Source organism: Calonectris borealis, chromosome Z, assembly GCF_964195595.1.
Source record: "Calonectris borealis chromosome Z, bCalBor7.hap1.2, whole genome shotgun sequence".
In the NCBI taxonomy this organism is placed as follows: Eukaryota; Metazoa; Chordata; class Aves; order Procellariiformes; family Procellariidae; genus Calonectris; species Calonectris borealis.
In genome coordinates, this window is record NC_134352.1 from 37,051,606 (window position 1) to 37,073,496 (window position 21,891).

The 21,891-nt window shown below is 39.2% G+C and overlaps 1 protein-coding gene across 7 annotated transcripts in view; it reads left to right on the plus strand.

Annotated features, from left to right (window-relative positions):
* Positions 1-21,891, plus strand: part of CDC42SE2 (CDC42 small effector 2) — an 85,741-nt gene that overhangs the window by 31,323 nt on the left and 32,527 nt on the right. For 6 of the 7 annotated variants that reach the window (XM_075136640.1, XM_075136641.1, XM_075136638.1 and 3 more), the window contains one exon: positions 17,653-17,975. In XM_075136640.1, coding sequence (XP_074992741.1) covers positions 17,922-17,975 — 54 coding nt within the window. In that variant the 5' untranslated portion in view covers positions 17,653-17,921. Of the gene's footprint in view, positions 1-8,904; positions 9,017-14,077; positions 14,286-17,652; positions 17,976-21,891 lie in introns of those variants that run through there. The other variant, XM_075136643.1, reaches the window with a different exon arrangement.

Consider the following 21,891-nt stretch of genomic DNA (forward strand, 5'->3'; position numbering starts at 1 on the left):
ATTCTCCGGAGGTAGGTCTTTGTACTTGAAAGTGTTCATTCAGTGTGGATAAGCAAATAATGTTGGGTAACGTGACAGCAGAATTGAAGTGCCCACAATGGGAAAAAGAATTTAACTTCATTGCTGTGCTATCTTACAGTGATAAGATTTTATTTCATGCTGCTAAAATCTGCTGTCAGTAGATACTATTTTGGCTATTACAAAATGCAGTATTTAGTGAATCTTTTTTCCTCGCCATATGTGTGCATGGAGGAGAGAAGTATAGATATTTTTGAGGAAGGGATGAGGAAGAAAGAAGTAGGTAGGGGCAATGTCTGAAGACTGTGCCAGGCTAGCATGGAGACCTGGACAACACAGGGTAGGAGCAGGAAACACAGCCGCCTCTTTCAACAAAAATTCTGGGAACCTAAGTGTAAAAGGACCCTGTAGCAAGAAGCACCTAGTTCAAATCACTTTGAAGGGCGGTTTTTCACCTTCACTGGACGGAAGAGGTGGACTCAGCACAAAAGGGTCACTTGGCTTGTTCTTTCTGTTTTGTTTTCTAACTTTTGGCTCCTATCCCCACTACTCCCAGGATTCGACATGCTTGCTTCGCAGTGCAGTACTGCAGGGAGAACCGAGGCAGCACAAAGAGGAGAAACACTAGAGGCTGAGTATCTGGCAGCTTGACGCACCTTGAGGGTGATTGCTTTGTTTGTTTGAAATACCAGCAGAAAGATGAAAGCTGCACAAAACTCTAGCTAATAACAGTTTCAGCCTTAACAGCAGTATAATAGTGCAGGTATCTTCAGGGAAGGGTTAAGGAGGAAGGTGTTTGCTAGTTTCGCATTCACTTTTCCTAAATTCCTGATTCCTCTGTCACTCCAATATCTTTATTCCCTTAAGATTTGAGCTGTACCAGGTAGATCATCCTACAGAACCTAGATACATAGACAAGACCAACAGCATATTTTTAAATTTTTTTTTAAAAACCAAATAGAATACATGCATGGCAAAAATGTGAAGGTAGATTGTGAAGTAGGGAAAATTTCTACAAAGCCTTGATTAATTTATTTAACAAGAGAACAATATATTGTATGTCTTTACTTGGATGTCATACATAATGAAAATAATAATAAAAGGCAAGTGATGTGTGATCTCCCCCCACATGCATACCTTCCAGATGCTTACTTGTATTGCTTCCTGTATCTTGCCTTTTGAAAAGTGTGGAGGTTGAGAAAATGTTGTTTGAGAAAGGGAGAAAAAAGTTGAGTGGGATAAAGTATTTGCATAGCTCTGAATTATACGGAAATAAAGGGGCATACTTATAAGACTTAGCTTGCTTAATAATCATAACAACTTTCTAATGGTACTAATGGATTCCCCATAATTTGTTTTCTTCAAATGACATTTGAATGCCTATTTAAAAAAAAAAAAATCACAAAACAGTCTAGAGGTTAAAGAACTTAGTTTTCATTCAATTATGACATTAATGTCTCTTTGTTAGAATATTGGATAACAACATTGTAGAGGCCTCTTCAGACTGGAAGAACTACCAGTCTATTTATCACCGTTTCAGTTTGTATCTAGAAATTCTAAAGCAGGCCATCTTCGGTTTAGCTGGCATTTGTCTACACAAAAGCACTTTCAAACTTCAGGGTTTTTATCCCCTGAAGTTTTTTTTTTACCACCAACCAAACAACAAAAGCCCCACAAATAAACAAACAAACAAAAACAACAACAACAAAAAGAAGACTGAAAATTTTGCTAAATATAAAGCGGTAGAAGCATATTAGTAGCAACAAATCAACCAATGACTTAACTATATCTTTATTTGTTGTTTTGACTGAGTAAAAATGAGAATCTACTTTCAAGTTAATAATGCTTGGCAAACAATCATGCAAAGAACAATCATGCAAAGAAATGCAGTTTTCTGACTGATGTACTAGAAAATACATGCATCAGTAAATAGGATGATGTTGCTTCTCCAGCTAACTTCTGTAGGTCAGCATTAGTAAGTCAGCTTTCTTTGCAAACCATGTTTTGTTTCTTTAGCTTATTTTTCTTGTATAACTTGTCTCATCTGCAAGGCTTTTGTCTCTTATTTGTATCCTCAAGCCTTAAGTATACAGTATGTATCTTGAGAAAAAGATTAGGCATTTTAAAATCCTGTTATGTCATACAAAAATCCATTCAAAATAAAATATGAAATTCTAGTGATTTATGCAAACCTGTGTCTTAATAAACATTAAGAAGTGCAGTGCTATCTGGCACAGTTAGGGTACTGTGTTTTTGCCTAATTGTAGCACAGAAGGCAAATCTTGTCTCTCATATTTTTGAGATTGTCTTTGCTTGGCATGTACCTGGCAAGTAAACATTGATAAGTATAAGAACCGCATATGTGATATATTAATACGTTACCTAAAGAAAAGACTTGCTGTACCCATTAGGGATTTTTAAGAAGGTTGTACGATGATGTTTTGTCAAAGAGCTGCTGAGTATACTGCAGAGCTTTTATAAATACAGAAGACAAGGTTGACATAGGGGAAATGAAACTACTAAAAGTGCATAAAAATCGATGGATATCATACTCTAACTCTCCATGTGGATACTATAATTTCACATGTCTAGCAGAGAAGTAGTATCTGTGGATACTGCAGCCACTGCAATATATTCATAACATAGCTTACTACAGTCGGTCTTTCCCACCTAAAGAAATATTAAAACTAGTCTTTTCTTAAAGTGATAATGTTAGTTGAGAACCAACATGTTGTCTTACTGCCAGACCTGCAAAAGACCACTTGTTTGCTCTGAGCAGCAAAACTCAATAATTGAAAAGATTCCCTTTAAAAAGAATGTTGTGATTTCATCATGAAATGGTCTGAATACGGGACTTTACAGTTATATTGCTAGAATGCAATGAAAGCAGATATCAAGACAGTTGTGTAGAGGATTTTTAAAATTCATCACAGATTAAAGTTATTAGTGTATATTCAGTGGGTTTTTTCAAGGCAGACCATTCATGGCAACTTCAGAGTTCCGTGAGCAGAGTTCAGAAAAAGGTCTGCTGAGAAACATACCTGTTGCTTTATATAAAAAGATATCATATTTTTATCTTGCTCTTTCCAATGCCTGCTCATAAAAATCTAAAAGATTAACATACAGAATTCTAAAAACTAATAAACATTTGTTGGCCGGTTTTGCAGGATGAAGTGTTGCCTTCTGTCTTTAGCATCACGGAGCAGTTCCAGTGTCCTAGCTCTGCAAGAAGACATTCATTGAAATCCATAAATTGGTGGAAAGGCATGTGCTTGGAACAAAGTTGCGTGAGAATGTCCTTGGCTATTCTGAGTTATAAAATATTGTCATTATGCCTCAGTTTCCTACACATGTAAAGTGGAAGAGGTCAGGAGACTTCCTCAAAGTCAGAGTGCTCATGGCAAAGCCTATGCCTGCAATGAACCTCCTAATTGTGTCGTCTTTTTTTTAACAATTAAACTAGTTGCTGTTAGTTAGCAATACGATTCATGTAATGGATTATACTCAAAGATCTTTATATGTATGCATGATATGTTTTTACAGTAATTCAGTAATTGCCAGTCTTTGCAATGACAATCCTGTCACAAAATTGACTTCACAAATTATATCAATGAAGTCACCGTGGTCCAAGGTGGAGAGTTATGCCTGTGTTAGAATGCTGGAAGTATATAAAGTTCAGGAAAAAAACTTTTACCTGCTTGATACTGGTTCTCAAAGTTTTTGGCAAGTCTTTAAATACTTACTGAATCAATTTTCTTTTTTTTGGTAATGCAATTTTTTAATGTACATTAAAGACCTTTTAACTTATTTCCCAGAGAATCATTAAGAAAAATGGAATGGAAAAGATCTGCTCATTCATCTGTTAATTTCTTTGCCAAGATATGACTGTTCGTGTGTGGGGTTTTCTTTTGTTTTTTTAACTAATGCTCTGTACAGTTTAGTACTAAATGACTCATGTGCTGGAACTTCCACCACTTGCCTACTGAGACTGTTCTACAATTTAGAAAAAAACCTAGGAAGTGGGTTTTTTGATAATCACCTTCCTTTTTTGCCCCTATAGCTCAAGCTATATACTCATTTAAGTAGGGTTAAATCGATTAAATCTGTGTTAGAGTAGGAAGGGCACCTGGAGGCTGGGTGTCAGAGAACAGAAGTGCTGATTTGCAAACCTATCTTCAAAAGTGTAATTACCCAGTTATATCAACAATGTCATTCGTGCTTTTGGGCATAATAATTTTTTTTCTAATTAAAGGTGTGTTTTATGCTTCCATCTATCATCTGAAAGTGTGACCATGCAAATAAAAAAGTGCCATGTTTGATAAATAAGCTAGATTAGTTGATCTCGTGTTTATTCTTTGTAACTTAACTTTGATTTTTCATTAATTGGTAAAAACTCTGCACTGGTGTCTTAATTGCTCTCGGGGATGAAAAATATTGACTTAATAGGTACAGGGCTTTCTAGCTGGCATGAACTAAATGAGGAATTCATGTCTATGTCCAGCATAAGCATCTCTCTTTCCCCTCAGGGCAGCAGAATCTTTCTGTGAAATTGAAACAAAAGCGTCACATAAAAGTGTCTTGAGTTGGCTGTGTGCTCTGAGCTTCTCTTGAGATAATAGGTACTAGTTATTGACAAATAAGTAAATGTTTTATAACAGCACTGTACCCATAAATGCATTCATGCCCGAAGTTCCTAGAATAAGAATGCGAAAAAACAGATCCTTTTAAGTCCAGATTTTTTTGTTGTTGTTACAATAACCTGGAAATAGTTATTTTAGTTTTGATGTGATGCAGCTTTGATTCCTTCATGCAAGATACCAATACACTGCATTGTAGGCTGTATCTTAAAAACAAAGTTAGAGCTAGCTCTTGATGCCCAGCTATCAACTGTGCACAAATGAATCCCCTTTTCCAGACAGATGCCCATGCAGAGGGTGAGGTACAGGGCATGTGAGAGGCAGGGGTGAGATATTTGGTGAGGGGCCATGCTCTGAAGTTAGGTGAGTCTGGGTCATATCTATATGTGGAAGTTGCAGTAGCTAGTCCAGACTTACTTTCTGTAGTCTGCTCAAAAGTCCTGTCTGGCATGGGTACTGCTACTCTGCTTGTGAAAGTCAGCTCCCCTCACTTAGAGCCGCGCTTGGGACCTCCTGACGTGCCCACATGGGAGGGGATTAAGTGCAGCACAATGATTATGCATGAAATCACATCTCAGACAACGGAGTACCGACCTCTTCCTTCTGTAGACATAGCGTACGTGACAAATAGCAAATCTAGTTTCACATCCAGCATGTTCTTGGTTGCTTTTCTTTTTCTTTCCAGAACAGGTTTTCTGATTTCTTTGTTAGTAATGTAGTTTGTTCTTAACATAATTCACAGATAAGAGACTTTCAAAGGCAGAAGTCACAGTGTAGGAACATAACTGTAACTGAAAGATAATAGGAAGTAAGCAGCAAATGCTGAATGAAATACCCTAATTTGGGGGTGGGGAGGATTGTGGTGTGGTTGTTTGGGGGATTTTTTGGGAGGGGGTGTTAGGATTTTTTGGGAAGGTCTTGTGCTGTTGTGGTAGCTACTTGCTGATCCAGAATAGAGCTCTCCGATCAGTCGTGGGAACCAATCCTGATAAGAAGAGCTGGACAGCTTGTTAATTTTTGTTTAATGAAATCAGAGCCTAGTTAAGACTCCAGATAGCACAAGCACTGCGGTTGACTGTGTGTTCCCATTGATTCTGAACACCTGGTCGCGTGATAGAAAGTACTGTTTTTCAAACTGCATTAAATTGAGAAGCAGATAGCTTTGCTGCAAGTTGAGTTTTAGAGTACAAAAACATTTTCTCCCAACAAGAGGTTAGCAATTAAACCAGTGACTGTGAAGGTAAATTGAGCAAAAAATGTCATGCTATTTAAATCTTTTTTGTTGCCCTGGATAGAAACACAGAGCAGATTTATAATTGTGTGTGCTCTTTGCTTTAGAATGGCTTATTTTTCATGCTGCAGTGTTCTCGCATGTAAAGCAAACCCATTTGCAGTGTAGCAGAGGTAGCATTGAAAGCTGCAGCACTGAGATTTTTGGGAGGAAATACCTGTTCTGTTCCACTGGTTGGATTGAGATTGGAGCCTGACAGTTAGTCTCCTTTCATATGATTCTTAATGCCTTTTTGTGTACTTTTTTCTTTTTTTTTCCTAAGCTTGTGCTTTTAGGAGGAAAAAATACTGTTCTGATTAATTTTCAACTAGGTTCTATTGAATAGCTGGCATGACTCTGCTCTACAAATGTCATGTAATAGTTCTGCCTCTAGTGAATGTAATTTTTATTGTGTGACATGAGCTTAGTCTAGAATGTATTGGGAAAAGAATAGGAAGGCTGTTTCTAGTGCAAATAAAAAGCAAATAAAAAGCAGCATTTTTAAGGAAGAGAATTAACAGCAGATGCACGAGTATGTCAAAGCCAACTTTTGCATTCAGAATAAATGAGTAAAAGTGGTGCAGGTGAATGAGTTTTTTTTACTGGGGAGAAAAAGAAAACCTTACTAATCTAAGTATCCATCTGTTACCTCCTCCAGCTTTTTACAAAGCTGTCAGCTATCTGCACTGGAGGGTACTTCCAGATGTGCGTAACACCAGCGAGGCCGTATCCGGGGGCCAGGAAGCTGAGTGGGGGTCCCTGACCCAGGGCTTGCCCCCTGGCAAAGAGTGGTCTGCCTGCAGCAAGCTGGACACCTGGTGGCTGCTCCCACCCGGCCTCCTGCGCCTTCAGCCGAGAAGCTGCTCCAGATCTTGCCAATTTACCTGCTCATCTGGTTGTCGTCCCCTGCTGTCACATAGCCCAAGTCTTAAACAAATCGAACACTTCTATTTCACAGAAAAGTTTCAAGCTAATGGTGAAATAGACACAACTGAGAAGGTGGGTATCTTGAGGGAGGACAAGAGACTACCCACTGAATCCAGACGTATCCTGAAAAATTTGTCTGGCTGTGTCCTGAGGAACAAACCAGAATCGGATAGGTGTACTGTCTCAGTCCTCTCTTGCATATTAGTGTAACATATAAAAAATATTTCCTTTGCATCACCAAGAACAGCCAGGTCTTTAGTTTGAGAAGTGCTTGTATTTATCACAATTCATTCCACATGAGTGGTTTTTTGATGTTTTTAGAAATTGAGGGATTTTTTTCTTTAAAAAAAAACAAAACTCAGAATTTACAAGAGCAGTTGTTTTTGTTGTGAAGCGTTTTTAAACACATTCTGTTAGTAGGCTCTTGGATAAGATTGGATAGTTTATGACATAGGATAATCTCGGCAATTTATTAATGAAAGTTCTTTAAATTGTTGGCAGACTGTATTTGCATCCAGAATATCATATGCTATCTGTGATATGCCTGTTTTTTAAGAGGATGTATAGAAGTAAAATTTCTAACTATATGGGTATTTTCTGTCTGTTGTATGAGAATACAATTTTGAATAGCTGTAGTTAATATAACTAGAATTTCATTGTGGAGTTCAAATAGTGTCATCCTGTGGTTATTTGGTGTCAGAGTACACTTTTCACATTGCCTATTTACTTCCTTATAGCAAGCCACTGACTAAGAATCAAGATACGTAAGGTTTCTTTCATTTTTAGTAGACAAGCATTGCAAGTTGCTTATGGTTTTGTCAGCAGCTTTCAGTTTGGGGAGCTGAAATGAACCTGTTTAGCATTTACAGGTATGAACAACTTATTTTAAAACTCGTCGGTAAAATAACTCTTAGCTTTGACACACCTTTATTCTAGGTTTTTCTGCTTACTGGATACCTCTGTGTAAGTATGCCATATGCTGCTGTATACATGGGCGTTTCATAGGAAAGCCAAATCACTTGAGATTTACAGTGGTTTTACATTGGCAGTAAATTTCCAGGTGACTTAACCACCACTGAATAGGACCCCCAGGGCATTTTCCAAATGAGCATTTTTAGCAGTAATGGCCTTGAACTTTTTGTGGGTAGACAGGGAACACAATTCAGTGTTTCTTGGCAAGATGGGCAGGTCACTTCTGAGGAGACAATTTAGCCTCCTGTGCGTTCAGATTTCAGAACAGCAGTAACTGTTCTGGTGAGAATACGTACTTTGTTAAAATGTTTCTGGAACATTTTGAAACTCCCTTTTTTGTACAGCACTTTGTTTCTTAACTAGGTCAACAATTCTAGTATCTTCACTGAAATTGCGTTTCAGTGTTGGAGATTTGTCTTTTGCACCAATTATTTTTGTTTTAAGCTGACTATATGTATGGTTGGCTATTTTTTCTACATATGTTACGGCATAGTGTCTTTTGGTTTTAAAATTGCACATATCTCTACCTGATTTCTTAAACTTTATTAACTTATAATTAAACTTTATTGGTAAAGTTGTTCATGTTGTCTAGTGTATAAAAAGATGTGTTGCAGGTGAATTATTAAGACAATTCATCGTTATGGGGTTAACAAAAGGGTTTTATTAATGCTTAAACAATGATCAAATTATAATTAATTGATGATTGAATGAAAATTAAATGGTAATCAGCTAAGCAATAATTGAATGGTAATTAAGCAGTGATTTAACCCAATTTTCAAGAAGGGTAAGAGGGAAGACCCTGGCAATTACGGGCCTGTCAGTCTCACTTCAGTGCCTGATGAAATTCTGGAGAAGGTTATTCTGGGAGATACTGAAAAACACTTGAGAGACAATTCAGTCATTGGTCATAGGCAGCATGGGTTCACAAGGGGAAAGTCCTGCTTAACCAACCTTATTTCCTTTTATGACAAGGTCACCCATCTAATTGACCAAGATGTGGTCACAGCACCAAGCCTGTCAGAGTTCGAGGAGTGTCTGGATAATGCTCTTAGTCATATGGTTTAGTTTTAGGTAATCCAGTACTGTGCTAGCAGATCTCTGGTTATTGATGGGAGAAGAGGAAAACGCCATGCAATTTATCTGATTCCCCCGCCCCCCGACGTGCTCTGGTCTGAAAGCACACGTAGCTGTGGTAAGCATTTTTACGTGTACGCATATTTCTGACTAGAGCATTCTTTTTGAGACTTGCTTTGTCAGGCTACTGGTGCAGCTCCCCATGCTTATCTTTAGAGTGAAATCTTAACAGGCCCAGTTAGCACTTGCCACCTCTCACCGGTTCTAAAGCTTCTGCGCTTCCTGGCTCTGCCATATACCCCAGTAACATCCTGCTTTTCCTGCCTAACTTGCGTGGTATTGCTTGTATTTCTGCACAATTTTCTGTCTGAAGATGGACTTCCTATGAAATAAACTAAATATTTTAATATACTGCTTTGAAGTGTCCCAGACCAGTCGTAGCCTAATTTAGACTTCTTGTCGTGTGAGTGCTGCTTAAATGAGCAACCAGTAAAGGTGGTAGAAGTTGAAGCCAGCAGATGTGATCTGTATTAAGCTACAGAGTGGTCATTCAGGAGAATTAAAGAAAGCAAGCGCTGGAAGTACAATTGACTGCACAGTACAATAGGGAACCAGTACACCTGAGAAGGTGGGCTGCATGAACTAATAGTTCTCTGCCTATAACTTCCGTAAGTACATACTCCAAACATCCTAAATTCCACTTCTATTCTAGAGTGATTCAAGTATCTTTGAAAATGTGATTTCTCTTAATTTTTAAGTTTCTTTAAGCAATCTCCCATGTGCATGCATGCAGGTGCACGCACAAGTCATCTAAAGCAGCTAATAATAGAGAAATGATAAAAGGGCTAGAGAATAAATACAAAGAAATGGTAGGGTCTTAAATGCTAGCAGATGAAAAATACGTTGTTCTATCGCACTTTGAACAGAAAACTATTGCTGTTTTGTTGCTTGCAAGCTACGGAACTGAAAGCTAAAGCAGAAGCATGCTGCTTGAGCTGATGCACTCCTCCTGATTGAAACATCTTGTCGCCACGTGCCAAGGAAGGCTTGAACAGAGGTGATTCATCTGGCTTTTCAAACAGGCAGATATGCACCCTAGCTAGTGTTACTGGGTGACTGAGTAAACGTAACTTATCTAGTCTCACAAAACGTGATGCTGCTTTGCTTACTGTCATTGGTCTTGTAATTGTTTTGTACTCGAGTGGGAGGTGAGGAAGTGACAGCGATAATCTGCTGAAGTGCATTAAAATCTCTTCAGATACAATGGCAGACTTCTGTTGCAAAGCTTCTCTCTTACAGCAGTAAGTTAAAATCTGCAGTAGCGGTGTGCCATGTTGATTTTTTTGACATGAAACACTTACTGTACTGGTGAGAGTTTGCGTCTGTGAACTCCCGACAATTTTAATGGCCTTTTCTCTCCTTGTTCCCACTTATTCCTTTTCTCTATCACTTATTCCTTGGAACTTGCTTTGGTGTATGAGCTTTCTGTGGAAAAAGGAATATTATAAATGCTGTGATTAATGCTTTTTACTTATTGTCATACTAAAAAACAAGTAGGGGTCCCGTGGATATCTTGTATGGTCTGTCACGTAGTTTGTCATGGGTATTTTTTCCCCATAGACTATTCCATTCCTTTTAATGCTACACTGTTGTTAAAATGATGGACTCTTTGGACACCAATGTTGAGCATTTCTCGTCATTACTTTAGACATAATAACAGAGGGCTGTTCAGGGAGGTTTTGGTTTTTGTTTCTTTCCCCCCCCCGCCCCTTCTTTATGGAAATGGTACCCTGTTCAGAGCCTGCCTTAGACCACTAGTTTGCCTTCTTTCTTTTTTCTCTCTGAGTGGTATTACCTCCTAGAATTAACAAGGAGGCCAGCTGAGAAAAGTGTTCTTTTGTGTTACCTTCAGTAGAGCTTGCCACTTAAGAAGATAATGTTATTGACCAATTAGAATTTTGATTAACAGGATTTATTTATTTTTTTAACGTGAATGGGTAGGCAATATGAAATCAGATTTCCTAAACCACAGGAGTGGATTCTCAAAGGCTTCTCACTTGTTCTTAACTGACTGTTTTTGTAGGTAGAGCAAAATACATTATGCCTGGACTATGTCTTAGGTAGGACAAAACATATTTATTTTGTCTTTGGTTTGTCTTCCTGTTATTTAGTAAATAAATTTGGACCATTAGTTTTCTGTTAGTTTTTCTATATTTTCATAGTGCCGAACTATTAGATTCTGTGCTGTGGTTTTCAGAGAAGTAGGTTCCTGTTTCAGAAAGCTGCATTGAACCCATGTATATTGAAAGCAATTACAAAGTGAAGACACAGGAAGCTTTGAAACGTCAGTGCTGGGGAAGAGGTTACCTGCATTGCTCAGTCACACAGTTAAACTTGGTTTGGTCCTGAAAAACTCTGCTTTTATGTTTCAAACTGGACACGGGGATTTTTAATGGGACCAGTGTAATACTGTCTGTTTCAGGTGTTGTTTTTGTGCACAGCGTAACAAGGACCTTTCAAGGGCTGGCCCACTTTGCTAAAATAATTAAATTTAACAGAATGGCTGGAGAGTAAAACTCAGGCAATTGTAGGTAGGGGGTGTAAAAAAAAAAAAAAAAAAAAAGGGCTGGATACTTGTTAATGATAAAACAAATGTTTGAGCTTCATACTATCAAGATGTTTTAAGGATGTTTAAAGGCTCTCTGCTTTAAGCTCCCAGCTGGCACTCGCAAAGAATGTGATTACTGTCACACTGCAGGGGCTGTTTTTTCCTTGACTGAATGGTGTGCTTTCCTGTCTTCACCTGCTTTACAGCTCCCTCTCACACCGTCAGTGACCTGATATGAAAAGGCTAGTATTTCTCCTTAGGGACTTGCTGTGGTTCCCTTCCTCTATCTTTTGCTGCCTTCCCATGTATTATCTCCAACAAAAACTGGAGGTGTTTTGGTTCCAGTGAAAGTGAGATTGTTCCTAAAGCTAGACTCTGTTCTATTAACAGCAAGAAGAATTAAAAAAAGCAACCCATCTTTCTCCTTTAAGTAAGCCGTAAGAGTACCTTCATCCTATTCCAGCATTTTCAATATTCTTTTAAACTTTTAATTCAGAAGCAAAGCGCACTCGTAATATGTAGTTGTTCATGACTATTAATTTGTGTTGAGCTTGATTTGAAGTACAACCTATTCCTAAGTTGCTTAAGGAAATATGCTAAAGAAAACCATTTCAGCAAAAAACCCAACTGACTCCAAATGACCAATAATCCCAAAACAAAACCCTATAATAAAATCTTAGAAGTAGCTTTAGTCATAATGTTCATAAAACTGTATCATAAAAACATGAATAAAATACCTTTTTACAGAGTCAGGACCTATGTGTTCAGGGTTTGAAAATGCACAAGAAAGTCAGGCTTTGAAGAAGCTTCTTCAATGTCTTGAAACTAAACTCTAAAGCACTTGGGGGGACGGGCAGAATAGATACGGAGAAGTTATGAGGAAGCGAAAAAGGGATTTCAGCCTTATTCAGTCTATGTCGATGGTGAATGTTATCTTTTGTCTGACAAGAGTTGCTTGCAGCTCAGGTTTCTCAGGATCTGAAAGTGTAAAAGATAATTGGTGCATTAAAAGCAGCGCCAAAGTCCCCAGAAGTGCCTGCTCTGTTGGGGGGGGAAAGGGAGGAAGAGTGCTTCTGCAAGTGCACTGCCCTGGTGAGATAATGTTTCTGATACAAAATTCATGCATGAAGGCAACTTTCCCTGTAGGTAGTGTTTGTTTAAAACCTCTATTGCTTCTTGTACAGATTGTTTTATTTCAAAAAATGAGGCTGGCAAGGGAGTAAACACTTCTCACTTCCTTTGAGAGCTGGAGAACATCCTCCAATTGCTACAGCTATAAGCGTATGGAAGTGTGCACCAGCGCAACCTCTATGTTGGTTTGGACACACCTTAATCCCCTCGCCCCCCTCATTTCTTGCTGCCACTTGACTGTATCTGCTAAGCAGCAAGAGGAAATAGCATGGCTACAATAGAGATTTAAAGTTAAAAATATGAAAGAAGTCTTAAAAATACACTCTGAAATGATAATTTTCTACTTACAGCTTGCAGGATTGAAACAAATGATAGCTGTTCAGAGCCTTTAAGGCAAAAAAAGAAGAAGAAAAGTGTCTTTTGTGAAATGATACTTCCATATTAAGAATAACTGTAAATTTCTTTCGTATAAAGTACTTGAGACTAAAAAACTAGTAGTAGTCCTGGTCGTGACTTTGTGCATGTTTCACTTTCCTCACCCCCTGCCTTAAATAATAGTCTGAGCTTTGGAGCAAATTTAGTTAAATTCAGATGTTAACACCTGCAGTCGTTTTCTTTCTCTTCCTGTGGTTTTATTTGCTTCAAGTAATTGTCAAAGAGCGCTGTTACTGCATTTCCTGTTTGAAGCCATCATGAACAGTATGCAGTCAAAGGATATAGAGGACATATATGCAGTCACCCTTGAAAGAAACTTTATAGGTGTTTTTTAAAAACAGCGGGCTGTTCTTAAGCTATGTAATTAATAAGCAGCTTTATTCGAGCTGACCCTCCACAGCATGCAGCATACTCCTGGTTGGATCAGCTAAGGTAAATGCTCTCTAACCTGCTTTTTGCTAGTAAACGTGAAGAGCTTGGAGGGGAGATTGATTTCTTTTTGTACCTTTCCTCCTTTCCTGCTCTGTTTTTCCTACAAAAAAGTTAATACTGCTTTAATAAGAAAAATTGCTGATACTGTAAGAGAATGTACTCCACTCTCACTATCCATTAATGTAATGTTTGCACTTACTGCCTTTGTGACTGGTATTTAACAATAAGCAGTAGTTTTGGTTTTGCATTAGATCAACTACCGTGGAATAAACTTCGTAGTAATGAAAATTACTTTATTGGTTTTTGCTTTAAATTTTAAACAATGTATCCTTTTTAATATCTTCATTTCTTCATACTATTTAAAATTTCTATAAATGGGATGAAATTAAAGTCATACATAAGATATAAAAGCCTTAAAATGTGACAAAGTTGTTTAGCATAATAGTCCTGCGTGTTCTTGCAATGTGAATCGTACACTCTAAAATAAGTTGCATTCAGAGTTCAGAAAGTTTAAATGGGAAAAAGCAAATAGGTGTTTCACCATTCGTCACTTCGATTAACTTTCCGGTTCAGACAGAATAAGCGCCTTGTCTTTTCGACATGAGCTGTATGGTCTTCTGCCACTCTGAGCACCATAAACTGTGTAAAGAGCGAAAACAAAGAGTGATGGAGCTGTTGCCTCGACCTGTGTTCTTCAGCCTCTGTTGGCCTCTTTATCTGGCAAGTCTACACAGACAAATGCAGCAACACTTGCGAACTGCACCATATTGAAAGCTTGATGGTAGGACAAAGCAGAGAACTGTGAAGTATTGTGCATGTTTGGGGATCTCATTAGGTTTGGGGTGCAGCCCAGGCTTTGCAGGAACACTTTTTCACGAGATTGCTAGTGGGCTGATACTACATAATTACCTGACTGGTAGCTGTAAGTCAGTATGATACTTTTTTCTTTCTTTCTTTATAACCAATAATTTGGAAAAGAACAGCAGAATTTTCCTGTTTCAACTTGTTCTTTAAACAAGCAGCTAGCAGTGTAAGAGAAGTCCTAGTGTGTTGCGGTTGATATTGCGGTGCCGATACGCCTTTTTGCCTTCAGTTTAATTGCTTTTTCTTTCCATTTTCGTGTGGCAGATTTATACCGGATCTTTTATATTAACTTGGTCACTGTAAAAGTCATTTGTTTAGCAGAGTGGGGGTATAAAATTCCACTGCTAACAACAAATACTGCTAAGCTTTTGTTTGCCTTTTAAGAGGTGCAATTACTGTCAGTTTTCTCCAGTCTTACAGATATGTCCTCCCACCATGTATTTTTTTTTTAATTAAAAGACGACAGATTGAAAAACTGCTTGCTACTGATTGCAGAACCATGAAATTAAAGGCAAATGTGGCACTATACAGGCTATGGAAGACGAAATACATTTTTAAGAATGAACGTGTTATCAGAGACTATTATTCGTGATCTCTAGTTTGGCTTTGTCATTCAGCAGCTTTTGATTTAAGGGGGGGGAGTCTGTTTCAAAGAGAACTCTCCTGGAGGGCACAAGTCCTGCACGCTGACAGGGGCTGAGTGGAGAAAGTCTTCTGCACCCTTGAGTATTTCCAGGCTGACAGGAGCACACACGAGCCCTTTGGGTTTGTTCCCAGGGCTTCAGCTCAACACGGCGCTTGATGCTGCGGTGAGCTGGAGGAGTGTGCCACCTCTCAGTGAGCAAATGAGGAGACGGATCGACAGAGAGATTTCCCTGCCCTTTCCATGTACGTCTTCTGCACAGGGGTGTAACAGCAGGATGGAAGTTAACCCTCTGTCAGAACAAGGATTTGATATGTTAACTTTGGACTTTGTCCAAAAGACATTGTGAGGAAGCAATAATACAAGTGTCAGAATTTCAGGAGCTGCCAATCAGAATTTAGGGTTGCTTGCGCAGCAAGAGAAGCCCACTGCAATGTATCCGTTTACAGCTCTGGCAGGTTACAATATATTAGACTTCAAAATGCTCTAACTTTGAGTACTTGCTTTCTCAACTTCTCCTAATCCAAGCAGCTAGCATTGGGGGAGCATTGCTGCGTTTCAGAACAACTTGGAGCCTATCTTCTCAAAAGTAAACCCACCAAGTTTTAAGGAGAGATAAGCTGTACAGTTACTGGACTAAAATTGTCAATTGTTACATGCTTGACAGGAGTTAACCATGTTTCAGTTCCAATTTTGTTACATATTGAATCAAGTTTAGAAAAGAATTGTGTAGCATGCAAATTCTGAGACTGCAGAGAACAGTATTTTCTTATCAAGCTTTTCTACGTTAGTCCAGCTCTTGCTATTTAAAGTTGATCAAACTTTCACTAACCAGAATAATTGAGAAAATTATGTGAAGCTACCTAATTATGAAGTGAGAACTTCCTTAGAGACTTTTAAAGTTATTTTCATTCTTGGATTTCACACTGTTGGTTGATAATTCCCATGTTTTATTGCAGCTTTTTGACACATACATGGGATTTAGATGATCGTCTTCGAGGTAGAGAAAGATCTTCTTTTGGGTAATGAAAATATGTCATATTAGCACTGTACTAAGACCTTTCTCTGAAGTGTCTGACAAAAGAAACTTTGTGTAGAAGGATTTTTTGGGTTTTTTTTTAGTTTTTTTCTTACCCTTGAGGTGTTCTGTTTAATAAAATTGCTTTGCTCTATATGGTGTTAGTGATAGGAAAAGCTAGCAAAGCATTTTTTCCCCCTTCCTGTTCTGATTGTTAGGCAAGAAGTGCCGCAAACAGGCATATAAACTTAATTTAAACACTGCAAGTAGCTTTTTTCAAAACTAGGAGAGACAAGTACTTTTGCTGGGGTTTTGCTATTTAGATGGTGTTACTGCAGCACGCATTTATTTCTTGAAGAGCCTCTGTTAGTCCCTTAAAAGCTAAGAAGTGGGAAAGCTTCCCAGAGGCCTTGGACTTAGTGTGGGAAAGGTGCTACTGTATTTCTGTATGCGTGCGTTGTAGCCAACAGTCCTGGAAAGTACCTGGCTAGTGGTGGCTGCACAGTACAGTAAGTTGGTATGTATGTAGTAAATGAGGGACCTCATAGCTTATGTGCTTGGCATGTAGAGAACTGATGAAGGCAGTAGCTAAGTGGGACTGCTCTGCCACAGAATGTGCATATATGTGCATATATATATATGTAGCGCTTATGTATCCCATGGAGTCTCCAAACTATGTCATGCTGTGAGGAGTTGCATACAAATAATGATGCATAGTTATGCACACATTTCTATGAATGAAGATGCAGTCATATATAGAATTATTAACAAGTATGCATGTAAAAGCTTCTGAATAGTCATTATCTCACTTTCTCTGCAAGTACAGATTATGATAGATGGCAAGATAAATGACCAGGGTGAAATCTCACAGGAATTTTTATTGCACTCTTACTGAAAGAAACCAGGTTGGAGATTAACCAATAGACATCATTTTAACAAAGGAATGGTTGGAATCTGGGGCCTCAGTTGTTCCACATGAGGAATTTTAGAGGGTTAAGGGAACAGTTTCAAACTTGACAAGTAATGTCCTATTTTGAAGCCAACTGTACGTGAAGCAGGAGGGTAGAGAGAGTGGAAGGAAAATACCATGAGTTGACCAAGTGCAGCCATTTTGCAAATATTCCATATACAGAAAATTATTTATTTGTTTCCTCAACATTTAGAAAAGCACGCCTTTGCTTGACAGCTGTGCGACAGGGTTGGCGTTAAATACTATTTAAACCTCCTGCTGTGAATGGACTGGCTGACTTTTCCGTTGAGAAATATGAAGTGTCAATAGGCACAATTCCCTAAGAAATTTAAAGGGGTGTATGGGCAATTGTCACTTATTAAAATGACATTTGAAAATTAGAAACAGATCAAACAGAGCTGGCTGCCAAAAGACTGGACACCAGTTCTTGATATCACTTCATCTAACCAAAGCTGGAATGTAAGCCTCATATGGATTTCTGGTATATGCCATTTTTGGTAGTCACTGTAGAAATAAGGACATGACATGTTTGCTAGTGTCTCTTTTTAGTCTATGGTTCAAGATATTACCAAGAAATCAGTGTGTGGGTGACTGTCTGGGAGCACGAGATTCTGTATATTCTTCTTTTTGATGTAATGTACTTCTGTTTTCAGGTTCACATAACGCTAGGGACCAAAGAAGCATACGTAACATTTCTATGGTGCTGGGACCAACCTTCTGAAAGAAGACTCTAAAATAACTTTTTGCCTTCAAGTTGTTTGTCCTGGGACTGACTTGTCTTTGGAGAAGAGCTCAACAGAGAAAAGATTTTCACATTGGAACCATTATAAATAAACCTATTTAAAGAACTTGCTACCTGGAGACAGATTTACGGAGGTTGAGTTCTGCTTTTCGTCTGTGTTCCCACTTCAGACTGTAAACAATGAGCGAGTTTTGGTTGTGTTTCAACTGCTGTATTGCAGAACAGCCTCAGCCTGTAAGTATGAATATTGGCTGCTTTGGTTTTGTATATTTAACTATATTGTTCATATTTTCTGGTTTTCTTGTAGCTTTTTAAATTAGTGCTGTTTGGCCAGGCTCAATGAGAATTAAGGAATTAACTAACATCCTGGCTTAGTGGCGACAAAAAAATGTCTGTTCTAGGCGGTTGTCACACAGATATTTTCCTGTCCTTAAGATCAAATCTATCTAAAGTCTTTGGAAAGAGCCTTTATTTGTTTGAATTGAAGAGGAGGGGAAAGGAAAGGAAGGTAAACTATCATTCTAAAGTAAGTCATTTTTGAGTGGAGATTTGTAAGTGTCCTGACTTCTGTATGGCTTAAGGCCTGTCTTCAGGTGTGGCTGGACAATGATGAAGGAAGGAAATGATATTGTTAAAAAGTCCAGAGTGAAATCCAGTACTCCTCCACCTTAATTTAATTAAGGATTTCAGCCTTAATTGCTTTGCTAATTTTTACTTTGGTTTTTGTTAATTTCCAGATGAAACCTTAAGAGAGTGAAGGGATGCACTTATACCGTAAATACTTTTTTTTTAAATAGAATTTGGAATGGCTGTTGTGTGAAAAAGTACATAGCAAACAGTGGATAAAAGAACATTTCAAAGCATACGTAAGGCAGACAGAAAGTACAGAAATATTCTTGGGTTTCATATACAGGAGGACAACCAGGTGATCAGGCCCAGTCAGCATGGATTTATGAAAGGCAGGTCCTGCTTGGCTAACCTGATCTCCTTCTATGACCAGGTGACCTGCTTAGTGGGTGAGGGAGAGGCTGTGGATGTTGTTTACCTGGACTTTAGTAAAACCTTTGGCACTGTTTCCCACAGCATTCTCCTGGAGAAACTGGCTGCTCATGGCTTGGATGGGCGTACGCTTCTCTGGGTAAAAAAACTGGCTGGACGGCCAGGCCCAAAGAGTTGTGGTGAATGGAGTTAAATCCAGTTGGCGGCCGGTCACGAGCGGTGTTCCCCAGGGCTCAGTACTGGGGCTGGTCCTGTTCAATATCTTTATCAACGATCTGGACGAGGGGATCGAGTGCTCCCTCAGTAAGTTTGCAGACGACACCAAGCTGGGCGGGAGTGTTGATCTGCTGGAGGGTAGGAAGGCTCTGCAGAGGGACCTGGACAGGCTTGATCGATGGGCTAAGGCCAACTGTGTGAGGTTCAACAAGGCCAAGTGCCAGGTCCTGCACTTTGGCCACAACAACCCCAGGCAACGCTAAAGGCTTGGGGAAGAGTGGCTGGAAAGCTGCCCAGAGGAAAAGGACCTGGGGGTGCTGGTCGACAGCCGGCTGAACGTGAGCCAGCAGTGTTCCCAGGTGGCCAAGAAGGCCAATGGCATCCTGGCCTGTATCAGAAATAGTGTGGCCAGCAGGAGTAGGGAGGTGATCGTGCCCCTGTACTCGGCACTGGTGAGGCCACACTGTGTTCAGTTTTGGGCCCCTCACTACAAGAAGGACATGGAGGTGCTGGACCGTGTCCAGAGAAGGGCAATGAAGCTGGTGAAGGGTCTAGAGAAGTCTTATGAGGAGCGGCTGAGGGAACTGGGGACTGCTTAGCCTGGAGAAAAGGAGGCTGAGGGGAGACCTTAACACTCTCTACAGCTACCTGAAAGGAGGTTGTAGTGAGGTGGGTGTTGGTCTTTTACTATTCTCCCAAGTAACAAGTGATAGGACAAGAGGAAATGGCCTCCAGTTGAGCCAGGGGAGGTTTAGATTGGGTATTAGGAAAAATTTCTTCACTGAAAGGGTTGTCAAGCATTGGAAGAGGCTGCCCAGGGACGTGGTTGAGCCACCATTCCTGGAGGTATTTAAAGATGTGGTGCTTAGGGGTATGGTTTAGTGGTGGACTTGGCAGTGCTAGGTTAATGGTTGGACTTGATGATCTTAAAGGTCTTTTCCAACCTTAATGATTCTATGATTCTATGCTTTAGAGTGTGTTCCTGAATCCAATGCTGTTGGGAGAAAGTCTGTCTGCATGAAGGTGGCATTAACCAGGAATATGGTTAGCACTGTGCGAAAAATTATTGTCTGGTGTGGCACCCAGATCAAGCTAAATGAATGTATAGAAAGGACAGTCATCTTGCAAATACGTAGAAAAGAGTCCGGTTACTACTAAAGGATACGCTGGAATTACAGTGACCAAAAGAATCCCAGAGTGAATAGAGCAAACTCACATTAATATCTGAGATTATAGTATTTGGCTTTAGGGAAGACAAAGGATTAAAAAAAAAAATCTAATGTTAGACATTGTCATTGCATAAAGCCTGAATGCCAGACTGATCGTTGCGTGGCAATGCAGATATTAAAGTGTGACCATTAACATTTCTAACAAATGAATGCAACTTTATCTTACTCTTAGTCAAGTAGAGTCGTGGGAGATGAACTCCAAGATACCAACATGGGAAGCTGCAGTCCTCTCCTGTTATTTGAATACCATGCAGTGCTTTAAAATGCTAGCTGCATCCATATATAGCCAAAGTTATTTGCCTAATTTTTGGAACATGTATTTCCATTAAAAATAAGGTATGACTGTTAAAAATCTTTGAGATAGAAAATGGCATATTCTGTTTGTTCACAAAAATCCTGAGGCTTAGTCCTTATAAAATCCTGACTTTATGATACAGTTAAGTTATTGCCGGAGAAATACACGGAATGTTAATATAGCATGTCATGATCTGTGGGTCATGACTCATGGGAAGGGTGGAGAATGTACTTCAAAAGTGGAGAAAAGGGAAACAACCCATTTTTGTATGTTTCTGCTGATCTGGTGGCGTGCATTTACTTAGAAAATTAAAACCGTCTTTATGTTTAAGATACAAATAGCACGTTGCTGAGCATTGACCTAATTCCTGAAATCTGCCTTTCAAATGTTGTAGGAGCCTTGCCAAAATTCTTCAGGACGCATCTCAGAAAAAAAGTGGTGTGGGCCCTCCTTGGCATGCCTGACAATAGGCGCTTAGTTGTCCTTCCCCTGCAGTTACTCAGCTCATTTTGCTGTGTTGTGTTGTACAGCCATTGTTCTGCCATGCGCTGTTGCAGTAAGTGGAGTATTTAATCAGATATATGTACATCTGAGTAAGTGTACTTACCTGAGTAAGTACAGGAATGTTTTTCCTCTCTGACATGTAGCAAAGCATGTACCATCAGCGTGAGCAAACTGATAAACCAGACAAGTGGTGAGGAAGCAGTTTTTCCCTGTCTCTGCAGGTGTTGTGTGACTCCATGTTTGGGAGACTTACATGCTGAAAAACATGCTAGTTTTTAGCCCCAAAATACTGGTTCTTAATTGCCCTGTTGTATCAAAAGATAGGTGAAACACGCAAACTTGTGTAAAAGCTACTTGTCTGTCCCCTACCGTGCATTCAATCTGTCAGTTTAGTCCAGTTTCTCAGGAGAAATGTCTCATCAGCCCGGTTTCATCTCTTTCATGTGCCTTCTTTCATTTTACCTCCCACATCTGAACTTCTTCATGGCCTGACTAACAGTGTCCCAGCCATCACTTTCATGTTCAGCCATTCTATGTTCAGCGTGCTCCTTCTGTGGAAGGACTAATGTGGTCTTGTAGCAACACTAACAACTACCAGCCTCTCAGAATAAAGACCTTGAAAGCAGGAAGTTACTTAATTTGCTACTTGTTCTGATCAGTGCTTAAAATGTTGCTTTTGTTTTTAAACTTACATTTTCTGAAACATGATTTTTTTCACATAATCTTTGTCAGGTGCTGGTATCTGGGAGACCTTTAATGTCATGGACAGTGACATAAATTTTAAGCCTCTTCACTGGAGAAAAAAACCCTAGAACTTTTAGTAGTTGCATGTTTCTGTGATGTTTATAGTTTCCACTGAGCTAAGGCGTTTTCCTCATCTCTTTGAAATCTAGGATGCAGGACCTGT